This window comes from Dermacentor andersoni, chromosome 1 (genome assembly GCF_023375885.2).
Source record: "Dermacentor andersoni chromosome 1, qqDerAnde1_hic_scaffold, whole genome shotgun sequence".
Lineage (NCBI taxonomy): Eukaryota > Metazoa > Arthropoda > Arachnida > Ixodida > Ixodidae > Dermacentor > Dermacentor andersoni.
The window spans coordinates 255745774-255770987 of record NC_092814.1 but is presented as its reverse complement, the minus strand read 5'-3'; the positions used below and the strand labels follow the sequence as shown (position 1 = coordinate 255770987).

Below are 25214 nucleotides of genomic sequence, written 5' to 3'. Positions count from 1 at the left end.
TGGGGATGGTCATTCTTCAAGTGAATGCTCTACTCAATCTCAAAAGTGCTGCCTCTGTGGGGGAGAACACCCAGCAGACTATTCGAACTGCTCAGCTCGCGCTCAAGAAATACAAATTCTTGCAATAATCGACCGCCGTCGCTGCTCCCGAAGAGATGCAATTTCAGTTATCAAAGACAGTGGCTTCAGATACTCTGGTGTTACAGCGCGCAACACTCCAAGCATGGATCTTAACCTCTCAGAAGCAATTGACTCTGCTGTGGAAAAAGCAATGGCTAAAGCTATGGATAAACTGATATCCAGTCTCTCTGATTGCTTAGCGCAAATCATTTCCAGTCACATGATGCAAATAATGCAGCCCACTTACACACCAATGCAGTGCCCAGTATCTAACGCCACACCTCGAATGCCTAGCAACGAGGTAGAGACGCCTTCCACAGTTGCAGAACATTCCACAGACACTACTTCGCTAGTCCAAACACGCGAGGATGAGCCCTCTTTTTCAGACACTGTTAGTGTCACAGACATGGAACTTGACACTCGAGCTCCCAAACGTATGGGGTCCCCAATTTCAAACACTATGAAACCAAAATCAAAAAAGAATCAACCAACTCCTGTGCTTACAGAAAGTATTCTAAAGGCGGCAGTTGCCGCTGCTGTGTGTTCAACACCATGGGACAGTTGAAAGTGCAGCAGTGGAACTGTCGTTCTATATTTTCAGCTTCAACAGATTTATCTTGCCTATCTATTCAATTCAATCCAGATATCTTACTTCTTCAAGAAACGTGGCTTTCACCAGAGAAAAATTTTCATTTAAAAGGTTTTCGGTCCTTCCGATTAGATAGAGACTCGCGAGGTGGAGGATTAATGATACTTGTTTCCAGTAAAATTGGTCACGAGGAAAAAATTTTTCAAATCATGGACTGCGACTGTGAAATTTAGGCTATAGATTTATGTCTCCCAGGATACCATCTATTTTCAATTATAAATGCTTATTCCCCCAGCGGTGTGCAAAGTACACGTCAACTTGATAGGGCTGTGGCTGCTTGTAGAAAAGAAATTTTGTTTGTAGGGGATTTTAATTCGTATCACGTGTCGTGGGGGCTAAAAACAGATTTGTGTGGTAAGCGACTTTGAGAGTGGACTATTAATAGTGACCTTTTATGTCAGAACACAGGACAAGTAACGTTTGCTAGAGGACCCTTCCGTTCAGTGTTAGATTTGACATTTTGTAGCACTGGCATCAAGGTTTTGTCGTGGGTAGCGGTTGACTCAACAACCAACAGTGATCATCTTCCTGTGTCATTTGATATCAGTTGTCAAATAACATCTTTAGAATACCAGGCATGCACATTTATGGACCATACGAAATTTAAGACTTTCTTGCGTTCTGCCGTTTCGAAACTTGCCGATGCCAATGATAAGGAAATCGCTTCAACCATTTGCTCAATTCTAGAGGATTCCCGGAAGCAAGCTGAATTTGTCATCCCTTCGGCTAAAGGCATCGCTTGTCGTTGGTGGAATAATGAATGTACGCGGGACTATCGAAAAAGAAAGGCCGCTTGGAAAATGCTTCTGCATAATCAGTGCCCGACAAATTGGAAAAATTATCAGTTTCATGCTGGTGTATCTAAGCGTACTGTTAATCGAGCCAAAGAGGAATACTATATTAGAAATTACGATTATCTATCTCATTCAAAAAATAAGCGTGCTTTATTTTCATTCCTTCGTGCTAGGAAGGTGCTACCAACACCCTTAACATTAGATTCAATTGTTTTGACCCCGCAGGAACTGAGCGCCTCCCTAGAGGAGATTGCCGAAGGCTTAGAAAAACGATTTACGGCCAGGCTTCCGGCTATTCATTCTACATTAGATCCTTGGGATGGCTTTACTCCAATTTCCTTAGCTGAACTAAATGAGACTGCACTATGTGTACCGAATTCAGCCCCTGGCCCTGATGGCGTCACAAATGCAATGTTAAAAATATTGTTACAGGAATCGCCTAACGTTCTTTTAGACCTGGTGAATTATTCAATTAAATATGCTTGGATTCCGTTGCACTGGAAGCTCGCCAAACTAATATTGATGCTTAAGAAACAAGAAGGAAGGTATGTATTGGAGAACATTAGGCCCATTGCGCTTACATCAAACGTAGTAAAATTCATTGAGAGGCTTCTTCAGCGTCGCATCATGAAATTTATTAATGATAATTCCATTCTTAGTCCCTGTCAGATTGGTTTCAGGGCCGGCTGCTCCATCTGGCATGCCCACGTCGACTTAGAAAGCCGAATACAACTCGCTCGACGTCATAAGCAATACGCTGCCTTAGTGACGTTCGATATCGCTAAAGCATACGACACTGTGGAGCACACTGTATTGATCAATCGGTTAACTTCCTGTGGCGTTCCTGGGTATATAGTAGCGTGGATTCAATCATTCTTAGGTGAAAGAGAATTCTATTGCTACGAAAGCGGCGTTTCTTCTTCTAAACACAAACAAACGAGAGGCGTACCGCAAGGCTCAGTTCTTTCCCCGGTGCTTCTTAATATTCTCATGAGCACACTACCTTGTCATCAAGAAATAACTACTTATGTTTATGCAGACGACATTGCGTTTTTTGCATCTGCAAACGATATCCACACGCTATACCAACGACTGCAAACTTACCTTTATGATGTGGAGAGGTGGTTAGATGCTAGTTACTTCACACTCAATGCTAGCAAATGTGCTGTTCTCGTTTTTCCGATACGTGACATAGTGCACATTTCATTGTCTTACCACTTTCAAGACATACCACAGGTCGAATCTGTTAAATACCTCGGAATTATTTATAACGCCTCTCTCAACTGGCGCTCACACATAGATCATGTGACTGGGAAAGGTACCCGTGCAATTGGCATATTGCGTAGTCTGAGCAGTCGTCGAATAGGATTGAGAAGAGATACACTCCTAATGATATATCGTATGTACGTTCGCCCTGTATTAGAATTTGGTTGCGTGCTCTTCTCTGGAGCTCCAGCCTACATGTCCCCTCCTCTAATCCTCTTAGAAAGAGAAGCATTACATCTGTGTTTAGGTCTTCCTAAATTTGTTGCAAATTCTACTCTTTATCTAAAATCCCGTGTTCCGCCACTTTCGTGCAGGTTCCGACTTTTGACGGTGCAGACGTTCTTAAGGATTTATGAATCACCACTGCGTCATCCCCAAATAATCTTTATTTCACAACCTGCATTGTTTTTTTCGGTGTCATCTGGCCGCGACTACATAATCCGGAAATTATATTCGTTCAAAAATTACTTGACTCTTTGGGCGTGCGCATATGCGATGTACTTCCTATTCCCGACAGAGCTGTTGCCACGCATATTCAATTCGATGACATCTTTCATAATAATGCAAAATTACTTCCACACCATATTCTAGACGGTATATTACAAGATCACCTGAAAAACCTTCAAACAAACGTTGTAATTGCTACAGATGCTTCACAATGTGAAAAAAAGTCAGGTGTAGGAATATTTTCCCCGACTCTCGATTGGACATTTTCTCTTCGGCTGCCAGATTTCATACCGATCTTTTTAGCCGAATTCATGGCCGTGGTGCTGGCATTACGCAAATTAGGACCATCAATTACGTCAGCCGTGATAGTCGCTGATTCGTTATCATTGTGCTCATCCCTTACTGCGTCTAGTGATTCTCGCGTGATGAGGACATTTCAATCATTGGTACATGGTTACTTGAGAAGCGTGCGTTTGATTTGGGTGCCTGGCCATAAAGGACTAATCAATAGTGAAATTGCAGACTCTCTAGCCAAGGCATCGATAAGTGGCCCGATTCTCCCTTGCTGCCCTTTGACTGCTTATGTTACTGCTGCTAGATTTCGCAGGAGTATCATTATACAGTCAGTATCAGGCTCCACAATTACTAACTCTGTGGATTACGGACATCTCCTACACCCTTGGAACAGAGATTTTTGCTGAACACGGAACATTGAAGTGTCCATCACGAAGCTGCGCTGCCGTATACCTGCATTGAACTTCTACCTCCATAGGTCTGGTCTGGTCCCCTCACCATTATGCTCATTCTGTGGCGAAGCGGAGACAATCGACCATTTCTTGTTGTCTTGCAGACGTTTTTCTATTATAAGAAAACGACTACTCAAAATCCCGCTTCGCTCTATTGGTCTAACTTTATCAGTGCCTGTGATCCTACCTTTTGGAGCCTCCATTGTTGGGTTCAGCCACAGAAATGTTTGCTTGGCGATCCAAAATTTCCAAACCAATCGATTTCCATGTTAGATTGATCGTTCTCCCTCCCAACCATAGCTTTCTGTTATTTCTTATCTATTATTAATTATTATTATTATTATTTTATACCCGGTTTTCATCTGATTATTTCCTTTTTTTCTCCAAACACAAAACAGTTACTTTTAAACTCACACGCTCAAATTGTTAACTCTCTTGTTATCATTATTATTTTTATGCACCTTATTAAACCACCCGATTCTTGGCCAATCCCCCAGTGTGGATATGTGAGGACAACAACAACAACAACAACAGAACGCCGAGTCTTCCAGCTCTACTCAATTTGCGAATTTCTTAGACTTTGCAAGTGAACTGCTGTTTCCTCCTTAACTGCGATGGACATGGAGTCTCAGGCACGTCCACCAGCCTCGGCAGTGCCAGCGGCGGCTGCCTCCAGGAAGCCTAACGGCACGGAGAGAGACACTGACAGCGACGATACCATCCAATACTATGTCAGCAGTGAAGAATCTTGTGACGACACCTTCGAGATGGTGCGGAGTTCACCACTGGCAACCTGAGACGCCTCAACAGGCAAGCCGTGTATTCCCATCTAGAGGCGCTGGTTCTGAATGAAATCAAAGACCTCAGAGTGAAAACCCGTAAGAACATCCTAGCGATTGACGTAGAACACGCGGCTGCGTTGGATTCTTTGCGTAAAGTCACGGAACTTGACGAGATGAAAGTCCGCCCTCATATTCCGCTGGGTAAACAAGTCAGCACTGGCGTAATTTACAATGTTGACGAGACAACTGTCGATTCCGATCTGTCGGTATTAATCAAGCCAGCTACTGAAAACACCGTCGTCACAAAAATGTTTCGCCTCGGCACGTCACGGTGTTCTAAGCTCATATTTAAGGGCGAATCCCTCCTATCACATGTAAAAGTGGACCACTTCCGACACGCAGTTCGCCTCTTTATACCAAAACTGCTGCAGTGCTGGAAGTGCATAAAGTTTGACCATGTGAGTAGTGTGTGCAATAACACGACCGTCTGTTCTCGATGCACGGGGCCCTACACCACCAACACGTGCGAGGCCAGTGTGCTGAAGTGCACAAATTGCAGCGGCCCTCACGATGCATCCTCGAAGGAATGCCCTTTGATTCGAATGGTAATGGCAATATTGAAGAAAATGGTTAGAGACCACTCGCCTCACCGAGAAGCAGCAACATCTATTAAGCGACGATGATCACGTCGCTGACGTCGATCAAGAACCTCCAAAGCCTCTGCACAACGCGAGCCACGTACATTACCGCCCACCCTTCCGCCCAGGCAAAACACAGTCAGCTCAAAGGACAAGGGTACATCGAACAGCACGGCAGCTGACGCTTGGTCTGCACTTTTGAGGCTACATGCCCTTACTGAGCGAAATCATACTTCTATAGCAAGGGACACTTCGTCTGCTCCTGATAAATTGACGGACCAAGATCGCCAAATTGTCGTGATCGGCTCTCTGGTGAGTGCTATTCGTGTTCTTCTGGACAAGCTACAGACACCAAGAGCTCGAAGTGCGTTGCAAGTGCTGGATGCCATCAACCCGGTTCTAGCAAGCCTTCAGAAGTCCAGTCTTTGCGAACTTCTACAGCATAGCCATGGCTCATCGACAACAAGAGCAATCGTTCCGGGATGATGTCAGAAGCATCTCCATATTCTAATGGAATGCGAGAGGCCTGAGGTCACCTATTTCGGATTTTCGGCAGTTCGGAAGTATGAGCCACTTAAGGCTTTCTCATCGAAACCGGCCACGTCACCCGGAAGATGCTTACCAACGATTGCACAAAGTCCAGGCAATCAATGAAATATGTCGTATCCTCTAAGAGCTGCTTCTTACGCACAGCTCTTTGAGCGGTTGATGACAGCTCTACACTCTTCAAAAAGCTTGCACCCTTTGGGGTGTATCTTGTCCCACAACAATAATTGCCTTGCTTGCGTTTCCTTTTATTTTTTACCATGCGACCGTTATTTTCAGGTCCCGAACGGCATGTGCGTTGACAACGTAACATAGCATTCTCGACAGGAAATTAGCTAGCGCAGATTTGTCAACCAAGGAAATGCAAGCTAGAAGACGATTATTGTTGTGGGGCAGGATAGGCCCCAAAGAGTGAAAACTTTTTAAGAGTGTAAGAGCTGCCGTCTGCATACTGAATTTCAAAAGTTCGGCTAGAGGTTTCAGTATAATGAATATGAAGGAATTCATACCCTACCGGTATGCAATAGAATCGTATGAAGCAGCTAATAACAAAAGCAAAATTATTTCAAACGTGAAATCACATCCACAAATAAACTATTAAGTGAGGCATGAATCTCCTAGAGCACCACAGTGAAGAACAAAATATGGTGCCCGAACGATTTAATTTCAGGTGATCCATTTTATTAACATTAACAGACACATAGAAAATCTTATTTATGAGAGCACTTGTTTTAAATTTTACAAAGACAGTGTTACGGATGGGTTGCTGCTTAACAGAAAATAGTATATGTATCGAGCGTGAGTGCTATAAGATGTTGTCATTGAATCTGCGTCTTCCTAACGTGTTCAAAATCTTGTTACATTATGTCCGCTTTCTTGGGAAGTGGCGTTGCTGCTGGCGGTCATAGTCATGACTGCTTGCAAGGGGACGGGCCCCGTCAGGCACTTTGCTTTCATCGTAAAGTGTACCTGTTACAGTTTGAATGAAGTTTACTTTAGTCTATTAGTAGGATTCTTAAAAATGTTAGCATACTTGGGTTAACAACACTTAGTGTTGAGTCGTAAGAGAAATACATAGGCAAGCAGGGATTGTTTCGAATTATTGTTCTGGCAGGACAGCCGCGGACGTTGCAGAAAGCTGCCAGTTCATATAAGCAAACGCATGCAGCAGCCGACGTTAGTACGATTAGTTCCCGTCAATCACTGTACAATGCTTGACAATCTTGTTTCATTAATCTTCAGGGTGCATCAGATAACCTAATTGCGTTGTTGATCCTTTACGATCTCCGCACTTGATTGGACATCCGGATGTGAACTGCATCCCACGCAAATAAATAATGTAAATGAGCCCTTTTTTGTCCCATGGACACCGCGTAAACTTTATACATCACTCTCCTTAGAAATGAGAAAATATTCGGTATTCGATTCGATATTCGAAGGCTGTTCTTCAAGAATATTCGGACATCCTATAGTGACAGTAAAAAAAAAAATCATAGGAAAGATTTCGCATTCCACAAAAAAGAAGGGAAATAAGACAGCCAAAGAAAAGAAAAGCACGGTGCGCCTTCCCTCCCCTTTTCAGGGAAACAGTTCCCCTATACAGATGCGACTGGAAGAGGCGGTGCCCCAGTCGCTCTGCAGCCATGAGCGCGCCGACGCGTCACGCATGACACGCTTGGTCGCCAGGTTTGGGGAAACTGCTCACAGAGCAAATGGGTCGTGCAAAGAGGGACTAGGAGACGGATTTACTTGAACACGAATGGAACGTGTGCTATAGTTGAAATATACATTGCGGGTTTGCAGCGTCGCAGAGGCAAAAAAGGACATGGGCATACTAAAGCGCTTCTATATCAATTGTTTTTATTCGAAGAAATCAAATATAAGGATCCGAGGAAAACGCACGAAACTAAATGGAAAGGAACAGCCGCGCAGAATTAGGTACACGTGAAAGACACTAAACCGCCGAACGCATGGAGAACCCCTCCGGCCTATATACCGCTTTGCCATCTATTTGGCACCGGGTCACTCTGAGCGAAATGAAAGCTTAATTAAATTAATTTTTTTGTTGCGTAGCCATAGTCCATCTGAAAGACTGCTGACGCAGCGGCTGTTTGGCCCGGAGCTATAATAAAGTTCTTCAAAAATTCCCTGTTCCTGTTGTGCGGCGAGTTTCGCGCGAGAGCAGCCATTTAGGTAAATATCCGCGCTGCAAGGACAGCAGGAGCAGTGGAAAGAAACTGCACGTTTGTCTGTCGACATAAGTTGTTGTGCCCTCGCATGCAGTCCAGTTGGCCCAGTGGTCGAAATTGGATACTCGATAGAAAATCGGTATGTTCTTCTGTTTCTCATTCAACAAGTTTTTCCGCGTGTCTTGCAGCGCAATTTTGCATTTCTGCCCCAGTATATTTATCTCTGTCGTTTTGGCGAGCTCATTTGGTATGTTACCTTTTGCCTTTTTCTCTTTCCCGGTTTCTCATTACAGGTTACGCAACCGCAGTTATCCTGTAGTTAACCTCCCTGGCTTTCATTTGCTTTTATCTCTCTCTCTCTCTCTCTCTGTCCCGTTAAAATTGTTCTTTCTTTTGTGCTGGAGTTCGGGTGGTAGGGCCACGTTAAAGTAAAACGCTTACCCCAAGTTTCAGCTCCATTTTATAGCTTGGGGCAGCACTCATGGCGAATGCGTCAGAGCTCATATGCAAGGCAGCGTGTCACAGGCCCCGTGCCTTCCGACGCCATGTGGTGGATTAGCGTTTTTTAGAGCGTAGCTCCTAGGCGCCCGTTCCTGCAGCGAGCGTTGGCGTGGTAAAAGCTTGCTTTAATCTCCTTGCCACGCATTTACGAACTGCAATACCTTTGCCACCCAAAAGCATAGCAGTTGGTTTTTTCACATATTCCTGAACACTAGTTCAGGTTGCAGTCGTTTGTACAGGTCGGTTGTCCTTAATAACTCGCAGTGCCTCTGTCACCCTCTTCTGCAGTGGCTTGCTAGAAGCGCTGCTGTGCTGTGTAAAGTCTGCGCAGATGGTGACCGGTTGTAGTCGTAGGTCTGTGCTCCCTGTCTCTCTGTATCTAGTTTCTTCTTACCTTTCTACTTTTTTCTCCCCCGTCATCCAGTGAAGGGTAGCAAACCGGATTTCTTGTTCCGGTTAAACTCGCTGCGTTCTTCGTTCTTTGGGCTCTCTCACAGATAGTCCTGTCCTTCGTTAAGCGAAAAGCTGTCATGACTTCACTGCATGCTTTTCGCTGCCACTGCCTAATCTTTTACTAAGTAATCGTTGGTAGGCGCAACTCTCATAATGAATCCCTAAGTGTGCAAGGCTGACACTTTTCGCGTAAGTATTCCACTAAGATAAAATTTTGAATTCATTAGGACACGCTAAAAATTTTATAAGCATGTTAAATATCTACGATGAAGAATTTCGACGAGAGATAAGCTTGAAGATAGTTAATAGGAGCTCTTAAGTTGCAAGTGTCAGTAATTGTTGTGGTGACGTGAAATCAATCGCAATTGACAGTAAGTCGCATAAAACATTTTTCGGGAACAATGGCGCATGTTTTAGTGTAACGACTTAGTGAACGGTTGTGTCATATAATATCCTCATATATCGGTAGTTATATAAAATTTCCCAAGTTGTTGAAGGCCCGAAAGAAAACAAAAACAAAAAAAGTTCAACAAGGCTGATTCTTGGGCTAGTTGGTACGGTTTACTCATAATGGCAAAGCCTTTAGCGCAAATAAAGAAACAGGGACGTGACAAAGACACAGGACAGCGCTCTGTTTCTGTCACGTCCCTGTATTTGCCATTATGAGTAAACCGTACCAACTAGCCCAAGAATCAGCCTTGTTGAACTTCATTTCTAGTACAGCGGGCGCTTTTCAATGTGCTTAGCTCAGTCCTGTGTCTCTCTCACGTCCCTGTCTTTTTGAATGGCGCTAAAGGCTTTGCCATTATACATAAAAAAAGTTGTTTTCACGAAATGTTTGTAAGCATTGCAAAGTTATTCAAAAGCCTAGCATAACGAAATAAAGAAGTACGGACACAGGTCCAAGCATGGAGATATTTCCAGCGATTACGGAAAGACGTTAAAATTGCGTAAGTTATTTGTCCCTGCCTTTCCTCCCCTTTTGTCTCTCTCTCTCTCTCTTTCTCTTCATCGGCACTTTCATCACCGATACTACCCTGATGATTTGGTAGCCATTCCAGAGTCCCTCCTAAGCCAGGCAATGTGTAGCCTCTGTAATGTCAAACATGGACTGTCTATGGGGACCCACGCCGCAAAGTTAACAGTAAACACTGTGGTGCCGCCTTCGAGTCGTAGAAAATTGGCCGTTGGAGTGGCTGTTAATCGTTATTAAAACAAAATTCGAAACCAAAGTTTTCAAGTTCTGCCGCTTTGTATGTTGTCATGTGAGCTGTTTCGAATTGGACGGTGGTGGCTTTTCCTGATAGAATTGTTCGGTGTGAGTGAGCCGTCGGTATATACTATAGGGTTTCCCAGCTAACGTTAGCCAAGGTGTTAAAAGAAAAAAAAACTGTTAAAAAGCATCATGCAAGATACAATTTTATGCTTTATGGTGTTCATTTGCCAGACCTATTATAAACCATCATCAACGATCTTATGATTGTACCTTGGATAGTGTGTGTTTTTTTGTTGTTGGTGTTGAACGTCTTGACTAGCGTTAGCTGGGACACACGGTACATGTGTGCGTGTAGGCGCTGTACATACCATGTAAGAGGAGTAAAATAAAGAACTTGAGCGCCGGCGATCACAAACGTGTTACAATTTTCTGGAAATCTCGTATACTGTGATGCTCGAGCCGCTACATGAGGAATCAAAAGGGAGTCAGAGGTCTCCCTGTGGATGTGAAACAGAATGGTAACTATTCACAGTGAGCTGATACCGTTCTGCAAAATGAGGTGCGTGGCCTCTCTGCAGATAAAGAGGCTAAATGGTGGCAAACAGTGCGGGCAAGGTGTCTTCTGTGTAGCCTTGGTGCGTCAACAGGTCATGTTGAGGTGGTCTCGAGTGATTTCAATAACAGGCGCTGTTGACGCACTTCGACGAAAGCCCAGCCGAAATCGAAGAGCCTGATTGTACGTAGGCTTGCTTCAATTGCGTTGATAAATCTCATCACGTTGTACTGCCAGTGCACACAGAATATTTATCACGCACCCCAAGGCTGTCGACCTGGGGGCGAGTCGTAACAAGAGACAGTTACAGCTCTTCTGGTACTGGATGTATACGTTGCCAGATTTACGACATTCTCATCGGTGAGCGACCACGCTCGAAGCCTGTGACGGCGCCTTGGTAGATATTGTGGTACTCCATGTGCCACTACAGATGTGCAATCATATCATGAGAAGCCAACAAGCCAGGCGTGCAAGGATCATCCTCTCCATCACTTTCCTCACACAGCTAGACATTTGGATTGGCCGGTATAATGAATGCTACGAGTGGAATTGCCGGGCTTGAGAAGTAGAATTAGGCGACCAGACTTCTAGCTAGGCCAACTCGCCACGAAGTATTGCAGATATGAAGTACGAGGCGTTTCTCCCGTTCACCAAGATCACGCAAGGCTTTGTATGCAAGTCCTGTAGATGATGTACATGAACAGAAAATTTTGTAGGATCTATTACGCACGATCTTTATGTGCTGCACTTCGTTGCAAATCTTGAGTCAATATTTTTCTTTGTGAAGCGATGAGGAGTAGCCAGTGCTATCTAGAAGCGCTAACCTCTCGTATTACATCACACCAATAAAAACAAAGTGGTAATGATGCCAAATGCCGAAAGGTAGGCCTGAGGTGTACTCCTCTAGTCAGCTACTCTGCGCTGAGGAAAGGGAAAGAGGGAAAGAAAGAGAAGTATAGTGGGTGGCGATGGCGACAGAAAGAAATTGCGGATGCTGTACAGTTTTCGCAAAAAGTGTACGGGCTACGTTACCTACGAAGGCAAGGCTGTCTAAGGCATATTTAAAGGAATACCTATGGTACGCAGTAAGTTCCAACGCCCTAGAGAAAAAAGAACCTTCGTAGTCATCATCGTGTGGTCTGCCGTGTCAGGAGAGCCACCTCTAACACAGCTGAAAAAAAAAACATATATGGTGGAGGCGTAGGGTAGTTCATGTTATCTTCTGAGTAAAGTAGGGCATACGCCTACACAAAGCCCATGCCGCCTTGAGTTATTGGACGGAAAAAAATAGGTGCAAAGGAGATCACTGCAACAAAGGCTTCGAGCCTTTGTGGCATTTCTGCGAGTCTGTGATTACTTTCTGTGAGTCTGGTGGCTCACTCACACAAGACAATTCAGCACTTTTACTTGAGCTTATCTGAACGCCCTGGATTACCTTTTGTATTCGTCTGACATTTGTTTTGTCGACCATCGAGTTCCGCGCGGGGGTACCTTCATTCAGAACGTCAAGAAATTTCTCAAAGCGAGAATTCTATGAATTTCAAAGAACATGTTTGAGCGTATGTGAGGTTCGTGCACTGTTCTTTATATTGTTTTGTCGCAGCGCCGATGTGCCGATGCACCGACGACGATGAAGCCCGCGAAGGCGCGAGCGCTGGGGTGTTGGAAAAATAATGTAGTTGGTTCTTGCATTTCAACATCGCAGCATCGTTTTCCTGCTCCGCCATAGTGGTGACTCCGAACGATGGAACACAACATTCCAGGAGTTTCCACCAGGCCGCTAACAAGCACCGACTTGTACCGCGTGATTGGTAGCCAGTCATCTGACCTCGATATGTGTGGGTCCCTCCCGTGTGTTTCACTATCATTGAACCATTTAAACACGCGTGGCGAGATTGCGTCGGACGAAAGACAATGCAGTTGATGCAGCTTGAATCTTGCAAATACGTAAGACTGCCGTCTTTTAAACAACACTAACAACAACAACAAAAAGCAGTCAATTATTGGAGACAAATCGTAACAAGCGTCTGCCTTTACGTTTATCTTCGAATTTTCACAGAATGCATGGCATGTGTTGAAATCCAAGATTACAACACACGGGAAAGATGATGATAAAAGTGTGGCTCATAATTTATTGAGGTACCATAGACTTGATGGAGATATCTAGGAAGCAACAACAGTCATGATAAGCCTCTTCATTTACTACGAACGCTAGTTATGAGCTAGAGAATGAGCTGGACGTGTCCGTCCGTCCGGCCGCTTGTAAGATTTTGGAAGCGTTCTAAGAAAAGAAAAGAAATCGCCGTTAGTGTAAGGAATCAGTGCAGCATTTATTCTGCTTCAAGCTTAGCGTTTCGTTCACGTCCGCCTTCTACTACGATCAGTCGTTATAAGCTATAGGAATGCACCTGAACGGGTCCGTGTTCCGACTGTGCGGATACGCCCTTGCTACGCCGCTGAAAAAAAAAAAAAAAAAAAAGAGTTCGGCACGGTAAGTGTAAGACCAGAGATGAGTATAAATAAAAAGATCTATATTCACGTTTTGATATCATCCTCCACGTCAGAAAACGCCCAGAATTAGCAAAATAATAGCGTTTAAATTCTTTTGTGCACATCTGTGCAAAAATAAAAAAAAATAAAGAACAAGATGTTTTACTAGCCAAAACCACGATTTGACTATGAGGCACGCTGTAGTGTGGGACTCGGAAATGTTGGACCACGGGGGGGGGGGGGGGGGGGGGTTCGTTAACGTGCACCTAAACTTAAGTACACGGGTCTTTGCGCCCCCATCGAAATGCGGGCGCCATGGCCGGAATTCGATCCTGCCACCTCGTGTTTAGCAGCCCAACGCCATAACTACTAAGCAACCACGGCGGGTCCGATTTGCGCAATGTGAAGCGAATAGTGTGGTCGGAATGAAGCGATTGATCTTGCTCGGCTCAAGGGAAGAATTACAACGTATATCAATATTGATTCCGAAAATGAAGGGATAGCCTATACAAATATCGTGGTGGTGTTGGAGGCGCGGTAGGTGGTAGGGGGGTACAGTGATGGTAGAGCAGTACTCAAGGTGGGCAGCGGCGGGTGAGCCGGTCAAACCGTGTGGGATGTGTGTCATCGCGTGTGATTAGAAGACAGCACCGGGCCGCCTGCAATAGTGTGTTCTCAAGATCAAGTGGAAGTCTAAACGCACTGAGAACTTGGAACCTAATACCTACTGTTCGCTGTAATTGAGTTAAGCCAATCAGAGATTCAGTATTCTGCTAGTTTTTTTTTTTTAACCGTAAGGCAGATGCAGTAATTCTCGTCACGAGGTAGCATCGGCTAAAGAACGCAAATGAGTTTACCGTGAAGAAACACGAGAATTTTTAGGTTCGTAGCATTGGTTGATGAGACAAAATGTCTCGTAGCCTCTTAGCCCGATTTAGGTCCAAGTTATCCGCTCGCAGATGGCGATCGGACGCCTATTGGCGGGGTAGAAAAGGCGTAAGTAGGCACTGCGTGATCTGAGTCCTCGGGATTTCCGCTGATAAATTGCTGCTTCTCGACCTTCCTCGTGAAAACATGGTTGCTAGTGAGACATTCTTCTATTCAAAGGTTGCTAGCAACAGAATAAATGAGTCCAGTGCTTGCAAACATGTCCTCATTGATAACGTTGTATGTAAGCACATTAGAAATACACACATAGCATATATTAAAACCCTTAAATTTGACACAATTTGCGAATTTGCAATTTGCATTCACCAAAAGGAGGAGCGTGCTACGTATGAAGCTGCATGACGGGTCGTGCACCCGGAAGCCGAGACCATTCTTGCGCATGGACAGATTACGCAGCTTCCTTTGCCCATCAGCCTCGTCCTTGTTGCGCTTGAAAGTAAATTAATATAACTGGAAATGTACATGACAAGAAGAGGAAGGAGAAATTTTAACGGTGGCGATGGCGAGAGCTGTCGTCATCAACGTCAAGTCGTCGTCGTTATCATGCCATCGCCAGGCCGCCGCCTATGTGTTCGGCTTCCCGCTGGCCATTGGGCGAAGAGAAAGAAAACTGCCGCTGCACCATAGAGAAAGAAAATATGGCTGCACTGCTGACGCTGCAGGCAATCCAGGCCCCAGCAAATAGGCTTATAATATAATAACACGTCGTTTTGACCCAGTAACAGTGCTCATGAGTTCACCTCTTTACTGCGTAGTCAAATACATCACCACCAGATTACCGCGCATGCATATATATATATATATATATATATATATATATATATATATATATATATATATATATATATATATATATATATATATATATATATATATATATATAAACACTGATATTTTTTCACTGCATTTCATCGAAGCCTACAAAATTCACTTGTATTATACCACTGCCGTTCAATTACGTTCCCAGACATACATCCCCTGGAAGAAAAGCCAAAGTAATTCGTTCAATAAACACAGTAATTACATCAATTTCATTCAGGGAGGTTAACCAGAGGGGATGATCCGGTTTGCTACCCAACGCTGGGGAAAGAGGGGAGGGGGAGGTAAAGTGATAACAAAGTAGAGATAAAGAAAGAAATGAGCAAAGACACACAATCGCAATCGGTCACTGTCACCGCACAGCACAGTAACACTTGCAGCACTATAAATATCTGTTCAGGCTACAGCCGCTTGTCCAATTCTGTTGCCCTTAAAAACTGCAACAGTGCCCTCGTCGCCCTCTGCTGCGATGGCTTGTGATGACGGCATTTTAAGATAACTTCCTCTGTTAGAGGTCTTTGGTCAAAACGCGCTATCGCGGTTGCGAGCGATCGTCTCTGTAAATTAAAGCAAGGACAGTCACAGAGAAGGTGCTGAAGAGTCTCCTCGTTACCACAGTCATCACACGAGGCGTCGTCGGCCCATCCGATTCGGAAAGCGAAAGACTTGGTGAACGCCACACCAAGCCATATTCGACAAAGCAGGGTAGCTTCGCTGCGGCAGGTTCTAGCTGGAATGCAAAGACGTAGAGAGGAGTCTAGGTTGTGCAGCCGGTTGTTGTGAAAACTTCCTGCGTTCCACAAGGAGAACGTGATATGACGGTTGAGCATTCGAAGTTTTCTAGCGGCATCGGTCCTTGATAATGGTATCGGCTTCTCTTCGTCGCCTTGAAGAGCAGACCAAGCAGCGTTATCGGCGTGTTCGTTCCCTATGAAGCCGCGGTGACTTGGAAGCCACTGAAACGTCACCTGGTGTCCTTTTTCAGTCAAGGTATGGATTAATTCTCTAATCTCGAATACCAGTTGTTCGTGTGGTCCACGCCGCTGGGCTGATAGCAAAGACTACAGTGCTGACTTCGATTCACTGAATACTGACCATCTTCGAGATTGCTCCTGGCTGACTAGACGAAGTGCAGCGCGAAGAGCTGCAAGTTCCGCAGCCATCGGTGTCGTTGGGTGACATGTTTTGAAACTGATGGTGGTGGCCTTCGCTGGGAAAACCATGGCTCCAGAGGAACACTGGAGAGTTGCCGATTCATCGGTATAAATACGTACGTGGTCGGCGTACCTCTCGTGCAAAAGGAGCAGAGTTAGTTTTTTAAGAGGATGTGATGACAGCTAAGATTTTTTCCTGATTCCTGGTACGGTGAGGTGCACTACAGGTCGAGCGAAACACCATGGAGGAATCGAAGGCTTAGTGCGGGGGTGAAGCCTGATGGAAGGCAGGTGTAATAATCTGATATCGTAGTACAAAATGATGCCTGCGGCCTTTCTGACGGTAGTGTTGTCAGATGGTGAGAACGGGCCCGGGCAACGTGCCTAATGTGCACTCTCAACACTTCCACCGCAATGTTTGTTTGTATGGGTTGGTCCCGGGCGATAGCAAAAGTCGCTACTGTCGATGTGCATTTTGGCAAACCAAGACAAATCCTGAGAGCCCGAGCTTGTATAGCCTGTAGAGCACGAAGATTTGTCTGGCAAGTGTTGGTCAGTACGGGCAAACCGTATCTCAAGAACCCCAGAAAAAGAGCCCTGTACAATTCCAGCATTGCATGCGCTGATATTCCCCAAGTGTTTCCGACCAGAAACTTGAAGAGCTCGGAGATTGCTGTCAGACGCTGTTTCAAGTAGGTCACGTACGGGCTCCATGAGAGATCTCTATCAATCATTATGCCGAGAAATCTGTGACTCTTCTCATAAGAAATTATCTGGCCATTTATTGACATGGCGTAGGGTGTCATTGGTTTGCGAGTGAATGCCATCAGTGCATATTTGTGTGACCAGATTTCAAGACCTTGGTTGTAGCGGTATATAGCTGTCAGAGTAGCAGCTTTTTGAAGTCTTGCACGTATCTGAGGACGTGTCACACCTGAAGTCAATATACATATGTCGTCTGCGTACATTCATTTCTTGATCGCTTCTGACAGACGATTAACGAGACCAATGAGTGTGAGGTTAAATAAGGCAGGGCTTAGTGTACCGCCTTGAGGAACACCTCGGTAAATGTAGTGTCGTGCAGTTTTCCATCGCCGGTACACACAAACAAAGATCTCAAAAAAAGGTAATGAGAAATCCATTGGAAAACTCGACCACCTAGGTCAACCATCTCAAGAGCATCGAGGATAGCCTCGTGAGATACGTTATCGTATGCTCCCTTGACATCCAAGAACAAAGCTGCAAATAATCTTTTGCGTGACTTTTGATGCTGGACATACGTAGCGAGATCAACAACAATGTCTACTGATGAGCGATCTGGACGAAAACCAGCCATGCACTTTGGTAACATGTTGTAGTGTTCCAGGTACCACTCCAACCGGGCAAGGATCATGTTTTCCATTATCTTTACCACACAGCTGGGCAACGCTATTGGGCGGTATGAGGTGAGTTCAAATGGGGACTTGCCTTGCTTCAGGAGAGGGACCAAGCGGCTTGCCTTTCATTCTTCGGGTACCATGCCATCTTGCCAAGATACGTTGTGTAGATTTAACAGTTCTCTCCCTGCGCCATCACTCAGGTTGTTCAAGGCACGGTAGGATATTCCATCTGGTCTCGCGGATGAAGAACGCCTGCATAGAGCAAGAGCCACTTCTAGTTCCTCCATTGTGAAAGAATAACCATGCGGCAGTCACGTGAAACAGGGATGTGACTGGGGTTTGGAAAGCCTGGACCGGTTGCTTGGCCAGCGATCCTTGCAGAAATGTCTTCTGAAACATCAGCCTCTGGTCGCCCCTGGAAGAGCGCCAGCGCTTTGAAGGGGAAACGTTGTTGAGGGAGGGCACGTAGACCACGCATGGTTCTCCAGATGTGGGAAAGTGGCTTTCGGGGGTCTAGTGACTGGCAAAACGTTGTCCAACGTCGAGATGTCAATCTATCTTTGCGACGTTGAATTTTCTTTTGTAGTCATCTGGCTTTCCTAAGGTCTTCGATGGATTTTGTACGCCGGTAACGCCGCTCCGCACGACGACTGAGTGCACGAAGTCGCTCCAACTCTATATCGAATTCCGTGTGCCTCAACGAAACCGTGACCGTCCGCGTGGCGTCTCGCATTGCAGACTTGATTGTTCGCTCTAATCCAAAGGACAAGCCCTCTTGACAAGTATCTTCCATGGTGGAAGTAAAATTAGTCCAGTCAATTAATTGAATGGTGTTCCGTGAGAAGGACCTGGATATCCCTTTGATGACAAGGTATGTGAGAATATGATCATCCCCGTGTGTCTCGATATCCGAAAACCATTTAACGCATCTTGTGAAAGAGCTGGAGATGAAAGCTAGGTCAAGAGAGCTGACATAATTCACGCCCCGTATAAGCGTTGGGCTGCCGTCATTCAGGAGTGAAAGGCCATGGTTGCAGGCGAAGTTTGCAATTCTTTGCCCTCGTGTATTTGTCCTTGTGCTTCCCCATACCATATGGTGCGCATTAAAATCTCAGATGATTACATATGGATCAGGGCACACCGACAAGATGTTCGTTAATCGTTTGGGATCAAAATTACTTGAAGGCGATATATAAACGCCTACAAGTGTAAACATGAGTTTGTCCTTTTTAATTGTTAGGCAGACATGTTGATTGTTATCATGAGGCGGAATCGGCTGGCGAACAAAGTCAGTTCTCGACGAATAAAAACGATGACTTCGCTGCATGCCTCAGTTGTTGCGGCTATAACCGCTTCGTATCCCGATTATCTGACTGGTTTTGACATGTTAGGCTCACATATGACAATTATTGGGAACAAATTAGTATATACATACTGACGAAAGTCTGAAAGATGTGACTTTAGTCCTCTTGCGTTCCACTGGACGATTGTCGCTGCCTTGACTTCCTCTCGAAAGGATGGGCGATGGTTGGCCATGTCTCTATTCGAAAGACTCAAGCATTGGGCTTAAGGCGTCCAGTACTTTCAGTGCACTTCGAGCAGACGTGGTTCCAAGGTTCGACAGAATCACTCGAATGGCATCTATGAGGGGACGCAGCACTGAAATGACTTGACGATCTGCTTTGGGCGTGTCATCAGCGGCAGGAGTAGGCTCCCGAGCGGGCTTGACGATCTGTGGTTCTGTGGGAAGTTGCTGGCTCGGAAGCGCAGGCCATTCTTCCTGAGAAAGATTCCTTTCGGCTGACTTTCTTGTGCTGTTCAGCCCATTTTTGGCCTGATTGGAGAATGTGGGTGCTACAATGGAAGGGCCCCTCTCCTTTCGTGTCGCTGCCTTTCTTGAGGAGGTTTCGTGACGCCGACGCCGACGCCGGATCGTTTCAGCTGCCTCCCTGTGTGTCGAATTGTCCCGAACCATTTGCTTGAGAACAGCGACCTCTTTCTTGATGCGAGGGCAGTCCCTAGACGAGCCAGCATGGCAACCATTACAGTTGTCGCACTTTAGGACATTAGCCCGGCACGTGTCCTCCGCGTGAGGCTCAGCACACCGGGGATACAGTAAAGAGTTTGGACAGACCCCCTTGACATGTCCAAGCCTAAAGCACTGATGGCATTGAAGAGGGTTTTGTACGAAGGGCCGAACAGGGTGTCAGAAGTGACCGACTTTGAAGTGAAATGGTAGGCAGTCTCCCTTGAAAATCCGTTTAACACAGCGCGAAGTTGCAAGGCGGCTCACACACATGATGACAACACCCTCACTTGCTGGTTTGACGAGGATAGGCAACTCGGGCCACCACAGAGGCATGAGGGAGCGTGATCTATGCCGACTTGTTCACGCCTTTGTAATCAGCCGTGTACTCTACTCCACCCCCTATCTCAAGCTCTCTCGCCGTGAAACTGACGCCATAGACGCCCTTATTCGCCGAGCATACAAAGTCGCCCTCCACCTTCCCATAAATACACCTACCGACCGACTCTTACAATTAGGCCTCCACAACACAATCGGGGAACTTGTAGACGCGCACCGCCAAGCACAATACCTTCGTCTCACACAAACCAACACTGGCCGGTACATACTGCACTCCCTTGGAATCCGGATACCAGCCAACGATCCGACATTACGCCCCATATCAAAACCCTTACACCGCGAACTGCTCATTAAGCCACTCCCCCGTAACATGCACCCCGACCACCACGATAAGCGCCGCAGAGCTCGAGCTACAGCGCTGCACCGTTACTACGGCTCGGAACCGGACGCCGTATGGGTAGACGCAGCCTGCAAGGGTGATGAAGCGGTCGCTGTCGTGGTGGATCACACTCTCTCTCCGATTGGAACGCACACACTCCCCCCAGACACCTCTCCCGAAGCTGCAGAGGAAGCCGCCATTGCCCTAGCTATCATCAACACAGAAGCACGGTATGTTTTATCAGACTCCAAAACTGCAATCCTAAATTTCGCACGAGGCCGAGTCCACGTCCCTGCTTTTTGCATACTGGACTCGCCCGTTGCACCCCCGCCCCGTCATGTGGAGCTGATTTGGGTGCCCGCGCACTGCGGGAATCCTGGAAACGAGGCCGCCAACCTCTTAGCCCGAGGTTCTTTAAACCGGGCTCTTGCGGCCTCCGATCCGGGATTCACGAAGGAGCGCGCGCACACTTTCAACGAGCTGACGAATGCCTCCAAGGCGGCGCGTCAGCTGTACCCCGCACCGCACAAATCCCTTAGCAATCGACGAGCAACCCTTTGGCGCCGATTACAAACTCACACTCTCCCATCTCCTCTGACTCTTTCTCACTATCACCCACTTTTCCTCACATCAGCCTGTAATCTCTGTCCCGAACCTCGCGCTTCTGCTCTCCACCTCCTTTCACATTGCCCGGCGGATCCTCCCCCGCGGGGCCTCGAGCACCTGAAGACCTGGGAGGACTGGGAGACCCTGCTGCGCTCTGGAGACCCGGTCGTGCAGACCATGGCTACTGATCGGGCTGCCGGCGTTATGGAGCGAAGCAACATAAACGCTTGAGTGCAGTGGGGTCGTGCGGGGGCCCGGGAGCCTGCGTGCCCCAAACTCCTCAGTCTTACAATAAAGTTTTTATGATGATGATGAAGTCCGCGTTGGGAATGGCGACATCGATGTCACAAATGACCCCTGCTGTGGATGCATCATCCATCGGGATATAGGAAAGCACTTTGATGCGCTTTAACTCCGAGGTTTGCTTGAGTTTTCCGAGCGCACTCCCGTTGGAAACATTGATTGCGAGGACATTTTTTCATGTATTTATCGGAACGTCCTTAATTTCATTCGGCGCGACCCCTTCCAAGAACACAGATAGTTCTTGCCTGGTCAGCAGTGGAGGTTGCTTGATGGTTCCTCGGGTACGAACACGATGACGTGAGGCCAGCGTTCAGACCTTGACTTCAGAGTCGCCGTGCTCGCTTGCGTTGGCGTATTCGCGTTGATAGTCCTCCTTTTGGCCCTCTTTCTGCGGACAGTGATGAAGCTATCATCCGATGAGTCTTCATTCGACATGGAGTACAGCTCAGTGTCATCGGTGTCACTGAGCACGCTTCCTCTTCCTCGTGAAGGACGGCCTTGATGACCTCTGGCCAGGAGGGCCTCAGGAAGGCTCCGCATCCATGGCCACAAAACCGGGAGCCGAGGCACCCGGAAATTCCGAAGATTTCGCCAGAAACCAGAGAACACAGAAAGAAACGTTCCACCAAGAAGACACCTCGTCGTCGTCCAAGCAGAACATTATTTTTAAGCAGAACATAAACAATAGTGGCACTGTGCGTGTGGTCGCGGACTCCAAGAGTGCTTCGGCACGTTTGATACATTAGCTAAGGTGGGCCTATATTCGCAAAAAGCTCTTACACGCGAGTTCTTCGCTAGAGATCATTCCCGCCAATACTGACGCTGGACATGCTATTATAGGAGAGGCGACCGGCCAATGGCAAAGAGCACTTACGAACGAAAACATTTGTGGATTTAGCCCCTATAGTCATTAGTGGTAAAATTCCCAAAGCCCTTCGGAAGTATAGGCATAAGCTGTTTGCCATTGACAGGCTGTCTTGACTAATATTACGTTCAACATTGCGATTGGCTGGCAGCTTCTCCTATGAACGCTTCTAACGTAAGAGCATTTTTATGACTACGGCAGCAGGACGCGCGGAGAACCGAGCGATTATATTGTAATTCTTTTCTGTGCTAGCTTCGTCAGGGGACCAGCCAGCGCTCATCTTACGCCTTCGTTATCACCATGATCAGCCGGCCGTGAGTGGCAGATGACAAGAAAGGTAGATAATCGAGCGGAAGGGATCATTACATTATACATACGCCCCGGGAAACATCCTCTTTCTGTTGTCGTTGACGAAGCAAAATGCAGCGTTGTATATAATTTCCTCCGAATGAAGAAACTTTATATGTGTATACCCCAGAAAATTGAGAACCAATACAGTTCAAGACTGCAGCGTTCCTTGTCTAGAGCTATTGGTCGTAGTCTTAAACAGGCTGAAACTGTATAAACTGTTCACGTTGGGTGAACCTCGGTTATTTTGCGGTCCGTTCTTTTTCCCGCTCGGATTTTCTTGCGGCATAGTTGAAACTAGGGATTGTCGAGGAACAATATCAGGCGCGAATATTGAAATAAAAAAGCAAGAGGTGTTACCACCCCGCGGAAGAGCTACGAACTCGACATCGCCTCCCAACCAATTCCAGCCGTCTTTCGGGGCCGTAATGCGCCGGCAAGCGCCTCCTCGTGCGTCCGACGCATTTGGCGCCGCGCCGAGCAACAGCGCCCCAAGCGCTGTCGCCGCCGTCCGCGGCGGTAATTGGCGCTCGAGTGGCGCGTCAGACCGCGAGGCGCCCTCGTTTAAGCGCCGTTCTCGCTCTCGTGCGGCCGGAGGCAAAAAAAGAAAAAGAAAATACTGCGTTAGGTTGGGAGCCCATCGAGCCAAAACCTAATCCTGTTTGAGCCAGGGGAAAGCGAAAAGCGCGCTTCGTACGGAAATCGGGGTTCCGGCAAGCAGCGCGCACGAGAGAAGAAATCACGAATGTCACGACGACGCCACTCACCGAGCTGAAAGCCATTCACGGCCAGCGGCGGAACAATGCAGAGGAGGGCCAACAGTAGGGATCGCTGGGGCGCCGGGGCACCAGCGGGATCGTGGCGGCTTCCTTTCATGATGTCTCTCTGTGCGCGCAGTGGAGCCCCGCGGATTGAGCCAGTTCCTCTGCTGTCAAGTGAACGGCGCTTCGAGGGCCAGCGAGAGTCGTCCTCTTATCAGATCGCTGCTGCGAACTGAGAAGCGGAACCCGTCGCCCGCGCGATAGGAGATGCTCCCACTGCTTGGAGTGTCTCCCTGCATCGGTCCCCCTCTTCTTTTTTTTTGCTGTTGTTATTACGCCTTGTTTTGCCATCCCCTTCGGAGGCGCGATTCTGCGTAGATGTGCCAACGGCAGGGTGTCGTCGCCCGGCGTCAGGAAACTCGTTTAAACGCGAGATGTCGTTGGCCCCAAGCACCACACACACACGCACACACACACACGCGCACGCGAACACACACACACAAGCGCGCACACACACACACACACACACACACACACACACACACACACACACACACACACACACACACACACACACACACACACACACACACACACACACACACAGACACACACACGCACACGCACACATGCGCAGACACACACACACACACACACACAGACACACACACGCACACACACATTCACACGCGCACACATGCACACGTACGCACACGCAGACTAACGTACGCATACACACACACACACTCCCCATACACACACTGGCTACATACACGCGTGCATACACACACATGCAGAGACCACACACGTGCGCGATTATCACATGTCCCAACCTCTTATGCAAGGGAACAAGTTGGTTCTCTTGTCTGGTGGATTACATTATGCGATGAAAATACAAAAAAAAATGCGTGTAACATGGCTGTTTTGTATGGCACGCCAAATACTAAATAAAACGCTTCATGTCTACGGAAAGACAGAGAGGGAAGCAAAGGCAGGCGAGTTCATTTTGCTATGGTCTATCGCGTATAAATCAAGGGAGTCTTTAGGCATGTGAGATCCTCTGGGCTGGACGCCGCCTACAGAATTATCTGACCGGACTATCTGGGTTGCTCGGTTGCCATTGTCAGTAGTTCAAATACTCGTTTTTTTTTTTTTTGTAATCTGACATTGGTAAGCTCGATTTCTCCTCCAATACGCTACAACTTCAGGCTTGGAGCGGCGCCTGCCACCGGCAAAACATGCTGAGGGTCAGTGGGGCTATAGTAATGCAGGTACAACCAAATTATGAAGATTATGAAGGCCCACTAAGCTTCAACAAAAGACACTCTCTCACCAGAACCAGAATTGGCCTCCTTGGTGCAGTATTCGGCCACTACCTCCCTCATGAAGGATGCCAACATTATACCAATCCACAAAAAGGGAGACGTTAAAGCATAGAAAAATTATATACCCATTAGCTTACTTCCAGTACTGTATAAAGTATTCACCAAGATAATTTCCAATAGAATAAGAGCAACACTTGACTTCAGTCAAGGCTTTAGGAAGGAATACTCTACAATGGACCACGTCCATGTCATCAATCAGGTAATCGAGAAATCTGCAGAGTACAATCAGCCTCTCTATATGGCTTTCATAGATTACGAAAGCATTTGGTTCAGTAGAGATACCAGTTATAGAGGCATTAAGTAATCAAGGCGTACAGGAGGCTTACGTAAAGATGTTGGAAAATATCTACAAAGATTTCACAGCTACTTTAACTGATTCTCCAGAAGAAATGTAGACATGTACCTACAAAGAAAGGGCTTAGGCAAGGAGACACAATCTCTCCAAAGCTATTCACTCTATGCTTGGAAGAAGTATTCAATCTACTAAACTTGGAAGGCTTAGGAGTGAGGAT

At 46.6% G+C, this 25214-nt stretch overlaps 1 protein-coding gene across 2 annotated transcripts in view; it reads right to left on the bottom strand.

The window, feature by feature from the left end:
* LOC126548054 (uncharacterized protein CG3556) overlaps positions 1 to 23586 on the bottom strand; it is a 109902-nt gene extending 86316 nt beyond the window's left edge. The window contains exon 1 of one of the 2 annotated variants that reach the window (XM_050196134.3): positions 23324 to 23586. In XM_050196134.3, the coding sequence (XP_050052091.1) occupies positions 23324 to 23432 (109 nt within the window). In that variant the 5' untranslated portion in view covers positions 23433 to 23586. The remainder of the gene's footprint in view (positions 1 to 23323) is intronic. The other variant, XM_050196136.3, reaches the window with a different exon arrangement.
* Between the last annotated feature and the right edge of the window lie 1628 nt (positions 23587 to 25214).